General features: G+C 37.7%; 1 protein-coding gene across 2 annotated transcripts in view; it reads right to left on the reverse strand.

Annotated features, from left to right (window-relative positions):
• The window catches only part of LOC118990412 (ras-GEF domain-containing family member 1B-A), a 397,813-nt gene that overhangs the window by 265,536 nt on the left and 120,139 nt on the right, over positions 1-12,138 (reverse strand). For both annotated transcript variants that reach the window (XM_037051043.1, XM_037051042.1), the window contains exon 2: positions 10,593-10,640. In XM_037051043.1, coding sequence (XP_036906938.1) covers positions 10,593-10,640 — 48 coding nt within the window. The remainder of the gene's footprint in view (positions 1-10,592; positions 10,641-12,138) is intronic.

Genomic DNA, 12,138 nt, shown 5'->3' on the forward strand with positions numbered 1-12,138 from the left:
AGGCACGAGCAGCTTCTGGAGGCAAGCTGCTTGGATCCTGTTAGTTACTAGCTCTAACCTTGGGCAAGTCACTCAACTGCAAAATGAGGAGAATGGCAGAAAATAATAGAACTTATTTCATGGAGTTGTCCTGTATATTAAATTTTAGAAAAGAAAAAGAAAAGCATGAAAGTGCTTAGCGCTGTAGCTGGCACAGATGGGGTGAGCAGCTAAATGTAATGCTGGCCAGATTTCAGCCTGCTGCCCAGAGAGACCATTTTATCCAACATGACTACTTGGCATTAACTTTGACTTATGAAATACTGCATTACATTTTAAAATATTGCATTAAAGCATTTCTCACAAATACTTCGTCTTTGACAGCTCTTCAGCTGTGCCCACCTCACTCATCTCGTCTTAGAGGTAGCCGGGCCCTGGTAGTGAGGTGGGGGCTCCAGAAGTATCAGCTCAGGCACCAGGAATCCTATCATCTGCAATTTAATTGTCCCAATTTTCCTTGCTACTCCTTCTTTTTGAAGACTATTTTCTGTCTCCCTTCTATTCTACCCCTCTATCGATTGTTTTATGATTGAGTTATTGATATTTGAGAATTTTTTTGTTTGAGAGATTTTGTCTGCATTTGGACTTTGTCATTATGTAGGAAGTTAGCATATTCATGAATTAGACTTCTGTACTTGGTTTTATTTTTAAAAATTATCCTCAGTTTAAATAAAGTGCAAAGCAGATGTTTTGTAATTCTGTGATCTGATGGGAAATACAAGACTCATGAAACTAATCTTTTCCAAAAAAGTCTTTAATATCATAATACATTAGGAAATAAGTTTAAACCAATGAAGGTTTAAAATAATTCTTTGCAGAAGCCTAACATGTTACTAATAAAACCTGAACCCTAATTAATGAATTTGCTAAAAAGGGATGTGTTTGCAAGACAGCCTGGGGTTGATCTCATTTAAAATATCTATATAAGGACTTAGAACTCCTCTAGGAAATAAGTAGTATAATGTCTCATAGAAGCCAAAAACTCAAATACCTCTCACAGGCAGGAAGGCAGTGAAAGGCATGAGTTGGAGGGTGTCAGGGACACAGTGGAGGAAAAGGAGGAATGTGGTAAACTGGAGGAGCTTTGCCCTGTTCAGAGGAGGCTGTGGCCCTTCAGCCACAGGTGACTATTGTCATTTGGAAGTTTACTCTAATGTTTCAGATATTCCAATTTTTCAAGGCAAGCCCCAAATCCACATATCTATGTGAAAACACACTTAAAATATTGGCTCATCATTTTTAAAAATTACTTAAATGAGCAAAACAAAACATGACTGAGTTGTAAATTTCCAATTCCTGCTTAGAGAATCATCTTTATTATAAGAAAAGAGGAAAAAGAGATACATTTTCGTCTGAAATCCTACTTTTAGCATTTCTAAAACATGGGATATTTCAATTTATGCAAATCAAAACACCTTGTCATGATTAACCTAACATAAAAGTCCACTTAGAGAAAGCTGAAATCAATAATAATTCAGGTTTGTGTGTTTGTTTTTCTGGGGAAAAAATAGTAGGCTGTTGTAGAATCTCTATTGCTTTGAATCTGTAGAGGTGATCTCCATCTCTTTCAAATTCATCTTACTGGTTCTTTCCTTTTTTATGCAGGTTGCATCTTCTAGAAAGCCACTCTGCACCCTTCATAGGCCATGAAAAGTTAGCAAGAACTAAAGATAATGTGGACTCCACTTCAGGGGGTCTGATTTCCTTTCTATCTTTTATCACTGCCAGAAAGCAGTGACTTTTAATTTCCCTTAAGCTAGATTCACTGTTCAGATCCTCACTGCGATGTAAAAGGCCCAAAGGACTCCTTTTTTTTATGCCAGTAGGAACTACATGAACAAACAGAATTTAACTCTTGGGTGCTATGAACTCATCTTCTGTTTTCTACTTCTTTCCCAAATCTAGCTGCTACATTAAAAACTTCTGTATACTATTATTACCTAGTGCTTCTCTCTTCCCTTACATCCCCCCAAGCAGGGTATAGATCACTTTTCTAGACTCTGGAGGCTCAGTGCAGAAAGTACATGGCCAAGAACACAAAGCACATGTGGGAAAACACACACATTGGAGGAGACACTTGACAGCAATCAAGCAAAGGTTATGAGTCATTTGTGGGAAGGTAATAAGAGAGAAAATCTGATCCACCAGTCACACTCTTTGGTATTTACCCAAATGAATGAAAAGCTTATAGCCGCACAAAAACCTGCACATGGATGTTTAGAGCAGCATTATTCATAATTGCCAAAACTCAGAAATAGCCAAGATGTTCTTCAGTAGGTGAATGGGTAAATGAAGTGTGTTACACTCAGACAATGGAATACTGCTCAGTGTTAAAGGGAAACAAGCTATGACGTCATGAAAAGATGTGAAGGAACTTTAAATGCACATTACTACCTGAAGGAAACCAATCTGAAAAGGTTACATACTGTATGATTCCAATTATAAGACATCCTGGAAAAGATAAAACTCTGGAGAGAGTAAAAAGATCAGTGGTCCCAGTGGTATGGCAGAAGGAAGACGTGAACAGGTGGAGTGCAGGGAGCATCGAAACTGTTCCATATGATATTCTAATGCTGGATACACATTACTGTATTTGACAAAACCCATGGAATGTGCAACGCCTAGAGTGGACCCTAATGTAAACTGTGGACTTTGGGTGATAAGGAGGCATCAATGTAACAAATGTATCACTCGGGTGGGGGTGATGATGGTGGAGGAGCTATGGGGGGAATTGAATGGAGGGATCAGAAGGGCCAAAGAACACACCTGAAGGGGCATGAGGATAGAATTAGAAAATAAAAATAATGCCACAAGAAAGGTTCAAAAGCCTTTTTAAGTCTTTAGCAGGAAAAACTAAAAGCTACTTCCCTGGGAACCTGCAACTAGCTTTGGGCTCCATTACTGTCCAGGACATGATTGGCCCACGTGTCAATGGGGGCATAGGGGGTTTTTCAATATACTTATTAACATTTAGAAAGCTCTCATATATTACATGCCAAAGAGAAGGGGCTAGAGGAAAGGTACAAGTATTAATAAAACACAATTTCTATTTGGAGGAGAGCTTGCAGTTCTTTTGGATAAAGGGACATGACACTTATACACCAGGAGACTGATGGGAAATGGGCATGGGAGAAAGAGAGGACGGTGGGCCAAACAGAAAATTGCCGGCCTCAATTCTCCAAATTGGGGTATTGGCTCCCTACCAGCTAACTATATACATATGTGACCCCAGGTCATCTAACCAGTTAATGTTTAGTCTGAACTGGTCTTACAGGTAAACAATGCAATTTTTGGAGTGAGGATAAAATCTTCCTACCAACTAAAAATTGTTCCCTGTTTGCTAACACTAGAAATTCAACCCTTTCAACTCAATTTCATTAGCTTCTGTTGCCTATTAAAATGTAAATACCCTTAGGAGAGATTAGACTTTAAGCCACATAATTCAAGAGTAACTTACTGTGAATTTATTTATCAGATCTGTGAAGAAGGGTTTGATAGAAGAAAGAATATAATAAACTTAAGATAACTGAACACCAGGAAATGCTTGGGCAAGAGACTGAAAATATTTCAAACGCTCTGTTAACTATAAGCTTTGGCAATTGAATTCCACCCTGATTAAAATCTAATGAAAATAGTGCAGCCACTGAATAATTGCAAAGCAACCAGAACATTGATTGTATGCTGTTTTTACTATTAATATTGTTATTAATTTTGAAAAGATACTTGGGAAATAGAAAGTGGGAAGGAGAAAAATGGTCTTCTATTTATTTCAGCCTCACTCCCTGAAGTTCTATATTGGGTAACAGAATAGTCATTTGCCAGTATTTGTTTTCTACATATCTATTTTCCTCGGATTTTCTCAAGCTGAGGGGTTCAAGAAGAGGTTTTTGGTATCCCCATGTCCTATAAAATGGACCTCAATATAACCTAACCTACTTAATTTGTACCAGAATTTCTAGAAAGATCAACAAGACCTAGTATGCCTTTGACTACATTACTATGACTTTGGGGTTCTCTCAAGACCATCCTAGATGCCACAACCACCATGCTAGCCTCCAAGACCAGTCTTCTTTTAACTTCTGGTCAAAGTACATACATAAAGCCCTTCCCTTGGTTCCCTTGGGAATATTGGGATATTTGTGACGTTTAAGCAAAAGGGAAGTAAAAATAAAAGGGAACAAAAGCTGTTTGCCTGACTTATACAGGAGAGGTTCTTGACCTTGACCACAGTTAGCTAATCTGTCTCTCAATCTAGTGACCATGTAGGAGCAAAAAGCCCCACCCAGCATCACCACATCCAGCCTGGAGCCCTTAACTCTTACATCCCTGCACACAAATACCTTTGACCTCCCTGGGCCCAGGAGCTTTCCAGGAGTGCTGCCTCTCAGCCTCTCTTACTTACTCCCTGTGTCTGGTCTGAATCTTGCCTCTTCCCAAGTTAATTAATGACTTCATCCTTCAGGAGAAGTGGTCATTCTCTTACATATCCCCTCTCCCTCACTATATGATCCCCCTTGAATATTGGTTGACTCCATAGTAGGCCAAATAGAAATTTTACCCACAAGATAGCATTATATCTATGTAATAAAAAATATGCAAACCTGTCAAGGATGAAGAGAACTGAGGGAGAACGAGCAGCTGAGTTGTTGCATCGCGTTCCCGGCTAGACTGCAAGAAGCAGTCTCCAGGGCTTGGTCCATATGTCTGTGTATATCACCCCTGAGGCCTCACATAGTGCCTGGTATAATTAAGTACCCAATAAATAATTGTTGTGTTAAAGAATGAATGAATATGTTCAATGATTTCCCCACCACTTAAAATCTGAAGTGAAAGACTAACTTAATGCTGTGATGCAGTTCCTGATAAATTCTAATTTTAAGGACATAATTAATAAAGCCTCCATTGATCAAACTCCAGCATAAAATTCTCTCTACTGTTCACTTTGCAGTACAAACATTTAAATATGCTAGGCTAGAGAGAGGCGAATCAACTAAACAGCCCACTGGAGACGGAATCACCCCAAGGCAAAGACCATCCTTTCAAAACACAGAGTCACTGAGCCAAAACGAAGTTTCTACGCTCAAAACAAGAAAAAATGTCACATTTAGTAAAAGCTAGTATTTATTAAGAAGTTATTAGATGCTGGGAAATACAATAGGCACATCATTTATACTGTTTATTTAGTCCTTGGACAATCCAGCAAGTTAGGAATTAACATATTTTGCCATGTATAATGCTCACTTTTCCCCCAAATTTTTCAGGAAAAATATGGATATGCATTATACATGGGTAGTAGCTGATACACCTTGTACCTGTTCTTGTGTTTTGTAATTATTTGTTACATAAAATTTCTTGTACCATATGTTCAAAAGTAAATGCTAAAATTTCTTTATAATACAAAAAAGTTTCTAATTATAAATAAATAATAAATTGAATTTAAAAATTAAAATAAAAGATTTTTCCCCTGAAAGATTATAGCCCAAAAATGTGGGTGTGCATTTTACATGGCAAAATACAGTATCTTCCTTATTTTGCAGATTTTAAAAGTAAGGCTTAGAGAAGTGTTTTTGCTTATGGTCACTTGTTCAAGAGGTTAATAGTTTTTAACTTGGAAGCCAGNCATATGTTCAAAAATAAATGCTAAAATTTCTTTATAATACTACAAAAAAGTTTCTAATTATAAATAAATAATAAATTGAATTTAAAAATTAAAATAAAAGATTTTTCCCCTGAAAGATTATAGCCCAAAAATGTGGGTGTGCATTTTACATGGCAAAATACAGTATCTTCCTTATTTTGCAGATTTTAAAAGTAAGGCTTAGAGAAGTGTTTTTGCTTATGGTCACTTGTTCAAGAGGTTAATAGTTTTTAACTTGGAAGCCAGGTTATTTAGGTTTAAATTCTGCCTCTTCCTATATGAGTGTCCAGGACTGCTCTAGCTACTACAGACCCCACTGCCTTATCTGCAGGGAGTATGTCTCAAGACCCCCCAGTGGAGGCCTGAAACCCCAGACGGTACTGAGCCCTACATATAGCATGTTTTTTCCTGTACATGTACATCTGTGGTAGAGTTTAATTTATAAATTAGGCACCATAAAAGATTAACATCACCAATAGTAAAAATAGAACTATTGTTACAATACCCTGTAATAAATATATCTTCTTGAGTTCACCTTTTCACTTAAAGGAAGCACTTTACAGCTTCTCTTTGGCATATGCAATTTACCAGCATCGTTACTCTTGCACTTCGGTGCCATTATTAAGTAAAAGTAAGGTTACTTGAGCACAAGCAGCTGATTTGAAAACCAAGATGGCCATGAAGTGGCTAACAGGTGTGGAACATATACAGTGTGAACATGCTGGAAAAAAGGGATGATTCGCACCCTGGGCAGGTCAGAGCTGGACAGTGCGAGACTTCATCACACTGCTTAGAATAGTGTGCAATTTAAAATATATATACTTATTTCTGAAACTTTCCATGTAATATTTTTGGTTCACAATTGACCAAAGTAACTGAAACTATGCAAAGTGAAACTGAGAATGGGGTTGGGGGGAAACGTATAACAAAATACCACAGACTGAGTGGCTTATACACAACAAAAATGTATTTCTCACAGTTCTGGAGACTAGAAGCCCAAGATCAGGGTGTCAGCATGTTGAGGTGAGGGTTGCAGACTTCTCACTGTGTCTTCATATTGCCCTTACACGGTGGGAGGCTCTAGGAAGCTCTGTGGGATCTCTTTTGTAAGAGCATTAATCCAGCAGGATCTCTCTGGAGTGTGCCCATGCCTTTCTTCCTCTCAGGTGCACGTTTTCACTTTTCTAAACTCTAAAGCTCCCCTGAGATGTGCAACCAAGGGAGCACTAGGCAACAGCAGCTAGTCCAAGGCTAACCCTCTGAATCTGTCTGTAATGCCCTCTTTCCTAAGGCCCTCTTCTCAGTGAGCTAACAGGATCCCCACACTGGTATCACCTAAAGGAGTTAGGATTTGAATTTGGAGGAAATATTCATACCAAAGCACTAGGCAAATATAGCTTAACACATCTGTTCCTCAGTTTCCTCGCCTACAAAATAGAGCTATTAATTGTACCAATTAAATTATTGCCTCTCACCTACAAACCCATTTTTCTGTAACCAGCTTTGGGGTGTTAGGGTTGGGACACTGCAAAACATTCCTGCTTAGTCAGCTGACTTCTGGTTAGCTCTGCTAGTGGGGGGCGATAGAGGGGCTGCGGAGCTAGAAGAGGAAGAAGTAACTGGAACTACTTCTTGTGCACAGCCTCTGAGCTTCATCTTTGCAGCAAATCTCGCCTTCCTGCAGATCCACTGAATCCAGTTTGCAGTTTTTTCCCCAATACTTGTAAAATCAGCCTCATAGGGTGCTGGCCAGTACCCTCTGCTCAGAGGTCTGAATTTCAACTCTGTGGAACCATTGCTGTAAGTATCTAAGAAGTTTTAGTAATCCTGGGTTTACCACCACCCCATCTTACTCTTTTTATTCTTTCCATTACCTAGTTAACAACTTTATAACCTGTTAAGAATTCTTTATACCATAGTCTCTCTGTTGAAATTATTGGTGTGAACTCATTGTCTTGACAGACTAAAGTAGTACAGGAACACCAACCTCAGAAGGCTGTTGAAAGTATGAAGTAAGGTGATGATTATTAAGTGCTCATAACTGAACCTGGAGCACACTGTTTGCCACATCAGTGTTAGCTCTTATTGCACCTTCTTTTCAACTAATATGATATTTCTCCAATAAAAATAGCCACTATCTACTTGGGCACTAGCCTTAGAAATTTCATGGATGTTACCTCTTTTAATCTTCTTAAATACCTCTTGGATGCTTTGCATTCTTGAAGTGTTTTTTCCCTAATAATTGACAGCAAGAATGGTATCCAGAATTAATATGTCCATTATCCTGACAGGTTAGGTAAGCACTTTAAACAGTTTAAACATCCACATTAGAAGAACAGTTGTTTATCATGAACTTCTCCAAATTCTAATAAGTCTATTTATAGAATTGTCCTATGTAGCAGCAGAAATTAACATAATTGAAATGTGTGTGTGTCTATTTGAGGATTTTTTTCTTTTTTAAAAAACATAAATCCCATTTTCATTTTTTAAGATTTTATTTATTTACACCCTGGCTGGTGTAGCTCAGTGGATTGAACACAGGCCTACGAACCACGCAATCGTGGTTCGATTCCCAGTCAGGGCACGTGCTTGGGTTGCAGGCCAGTTCCCAGCAGGGGACTCACAAGAGGCAACCATACATTGATATTTCTCTCCTTCTCTCCTTCCCTTCCCCTCTAAGGATAAATAAATAAAATCTTTTTAAAAAAGATTTTATTTATTTACTTTTAAAGAGAGGGAAGGGGAGGGAGAAAGAGAGGGAGAGAAACATCAATGTGTGGTTGCCTTTCACATGCCCCCCACTGGGGACCTGTCCTGCAACCCAGGCATGTGCCCTGACTTGGGAATCCCACCAGAGACCTTTTGGTTTGCAGGCTGGTGTCCAATCCACTATACCAGCTATACCAGCCAGGGCTCTTTTTATTATTGTTGTTCAATTACAGTTGCCCCCATTATTCCCCTATTACTCTCCTCCACCTGTCTCTTTGAGGGTTAAGATTTTGAAATTTCAGATTGCAACTGAAGGAATATGATCAAGAGGCACACACATTCAATTCTAAAATAAATAAGTACTAGGGTTGTAATGTGCAGCATGATGACTATAGCTAATCTGATGTATGATATATGGGAAAGTTGTTAAGAGATTAAATCCTAAGAGTTCTCGTCACAAGGAAAAATTCTTTTTACCTTTTTTCTTTTCTTTTTATTGTATCTATATGAAAAGATGGATGTTAACTGAACCTATTGTGGTAATAATTGTATAATAAATGTAAATCAAGGTGCTATGTTGTGTGCCTTTAAACTTATACTGGAAAAAATAATAAGTTAGCATTTTAATATGGACTACATAAGAACATTAAAAATATTTGTCCCTGTCAAGGCATTTTGCTAAATTAATACATATTGTTACAATTTTAATGTGTACTTAACCACTGTGAATACTGATCATTTCATACCAACATAAGTTTTTAAGCGTCATAACTTCTAATTTCCTGAACATGAATTGAGAGGAAGTTGCAGTGTACAAGACTGGGAAGAGCTGATATATCTTTTTCCCTCCCTTCATGGATCACCCCCATTTAGTTTACCAGTCCAAGAGAGGGAGATCCTTTTGAGAAATACCTCCAAAAACACCGATGGTGACAAGGTCAGCACAGGCTTATGACTTAAGTAGACAACTGATGGGTAGAGGAAGGCGCCCCCTGTCTATCTACCCCGTTGGCCCTTTGAGACTTCTTCAGTGTGTACTTCTTCAATAGGAAAGTGAAAATGTTACCTGGATGTTTGCAAATGATATTGGATAATGGAAAAAGACCCAAAGGCAAGCAATCTGTTTCATGGGGGTCTAAGAAATATATCATATGAGGTACAATTTTAAAAACTGTGATACTAATAATGTACCAAATAGAAGAATTTGGGGGAAAGCTATCGCTTTCCCAACCCATGGAATGCTTCCATGTGTGGGAGAGAATGTCGCACGCCGAGTCTAGGTAGTTACCAGGGCAGAAATGGGAACAGTGGCAAGAAAGTATAGAATATCCTATGTGAATAAATATATTTTTAAAAGTTTACAATTTCAGTGATCCAAAATAAAATTAACTGCCAAGGAGATAATGGTGCCCCTGCCGAAATGGAGTACTTACACATTGGTTAGAAACTATGTGCTAGGGATAATGGAGAAAATTTAGTTAATAAATAAATCAACAAATGTAATTATGCATGTGTGTGACTGAGGATTAACATTTTTGAATTTTTCCATTGTTTTGTATCAGTGAAATATTATAGAATTTAAAAATTTAGTGCCTATTTGTGCTAGGTACTAGTATGTAAGTGTTTCACATCTACTATTTTATTTTATTTCTAAAATAAACTGTACTGGTAGGTATCATCACTTTCTTCATACAAATATGTCCAAGGTCACATGTCTAGTAAAATGACAGAACCAGGAATTGAAACCAACTCTCTCTGACTCACAAAGCTCATGTTGCGGCTGTTTCACCACAGGTCATAGGTGCCAGTTATTCTCCATAGCCAGTGCTGAGAGAATAAAGATCAGTAAAAATTAGGAACTGAGATAGAAATGAATGCCTCCACTGTGAAGGGCTTAGAAAATAAAAGAGCCAAATGTGGAAGAGGAGGTCCTTGACCTTGCTCTCGGAATTGGTTGTGAGCCATGGGAAGTCCTCAGATTCTGTCACTAGGTTTCCAGAATGTCTCTCATTCCGTTTCAATACAAGGATCTCTCTCCAACTTCAGTGTTACAGTTATGAAGGCAAAGTAAATAAAGACCTCAAAATACCTTGTTCCTGGGTGTATCCTTGCCTTCTAAAACAAGTCACTCTCTTCAGGAAAAAATAAAAGCATCCATCAAATAATTACTTTTTAAGGGAAGAAAACAGAGGGGGGAAAAACATACCTTTTGCTTCACACTTGCTTTCAGGCCAACTCGGGAATGACTCTTGGACTAGGGGAAAAATGAGAAAGAAATCTATGAAGAGCATAGTATAATAATGGACCTTATTTTGACATCATTTCTTCTAGAAGGTATAAATTTTAAGTTAAAATCCTCTCCCCTAATCTTTTTTCACGGCCTGTAGCAATCTAATAATAGTAGCATAGCATGAACTTCGATGTTGAATTTTACATGCTGAATGGAAGACTGTTTAAATCCTGGAGCTGAGAAAGCAGAGAGGCACCTCCACTTTGTCAATGCCTTGCTCGTATTTAGCGATTCAGCATCCTTCTTAGAGGACACAGGCAGAAACCAAAAACTGCACACATAAGGAAATACTTCTAGCTATAATAAGACAAGGGGAAAGATGGAGAAATAAATAAAAAAAGAGGGAAGGAGGAAAGAAGGAAAGAAACAAATGCTCTATAAATTGGAAAATGACAAAATAGAGGCCAAATGGAAGAGCATGGGTGACAAGGATCCCAAGGGTCCTTCTACAGGGTGGATTTCAATCCCTGCTAATTTAAATGCATTTTCATTATATTAAAATGAATCTTTCAAAAACGTAAGTTCTTATACAGGGTTTTAGTTTCCAGTTTGCTCATGATTATCTAATTTTATATGGAATTAGGAAAGATAAAACAGGTATTAATCTATACATGACAATAAATTGGTACAGAGTCTCACTAATGCATTTCTCCCACGAGAAAAAAGCAAAAATCAAGCTCACTATATTTAGCATTCAGACAGTGAATATATTTCACTCTAAGTGTAGTGTGAATCAAATTTAACTCATTTAATGACTACAGTGTACCCAGCAAAAATGTCTTCCTTAACTCAGTAGTCCTCAGATTGTTTAGTCCCAGGATCCCATTACCCTCTTAAAAACTACTGGGGCTACCAAAGAGTTTTTGTTTGTGTAGGTTATATCCACTGATATTCACTAATAGAAATTAAAACTGAGAATATTTTTATTTAAAATTAAATTTTTTTTTGCAATTCAATATTATTTTGTATAACGTCCAGGTATACAGCATAGTGATTAAATAAATCATATACTTTAGAAAGTGTTGCCCCCAATATTTCCATACCCAACTAGCACCATACATAGTTATTAGCAGTATTACTGACTATATTTCCTATGCTGTAGTTCATTTACATCCCTGTGACTGTTTTGTAACTACCAATCTGCACTTCTCAATCCCTTCACCTTTTTCACCCAGTCCCCCAATCCCTCTCTTCTCTGATAACCATCGGTCTGTTCTCTGTAACTATGAGTCTGTTTCTGTTTATTTGTTCATTTATATTGTTTCTTAGATTCCACATATAAGTGAAATCATATGGTATTTGTCTTTCTCTGACTGACTCATTTCACTTAGCATAAAGCCTTCTGGGTCCATCTATGCTGTTGCAAATGGTAAAATTTTGTTTTATGTGACCAAGTAACATTCCATTGTATGAATAGCTTTATTATCCATTCATCTACTGATGGACACTTGGGCTGCTTCCC

This window comes from Sturnira hondurensis, unplaced genomic scaffold, assembly GCF_014824575.4.
Source record: "Sturnira hondurensis isolate 20B ecotype Veracruz unplaced genomic scaffold, ASM1482457v3 Scaffold0007036, whole genome shotgun sequence".
Classification (NCBI taxonomy): Eukaryota; Metazoa; Chordata; class Mammalia; order Chiroptera; family Phyllostomidae; genus Sturnira; species Sturnira hondurensis.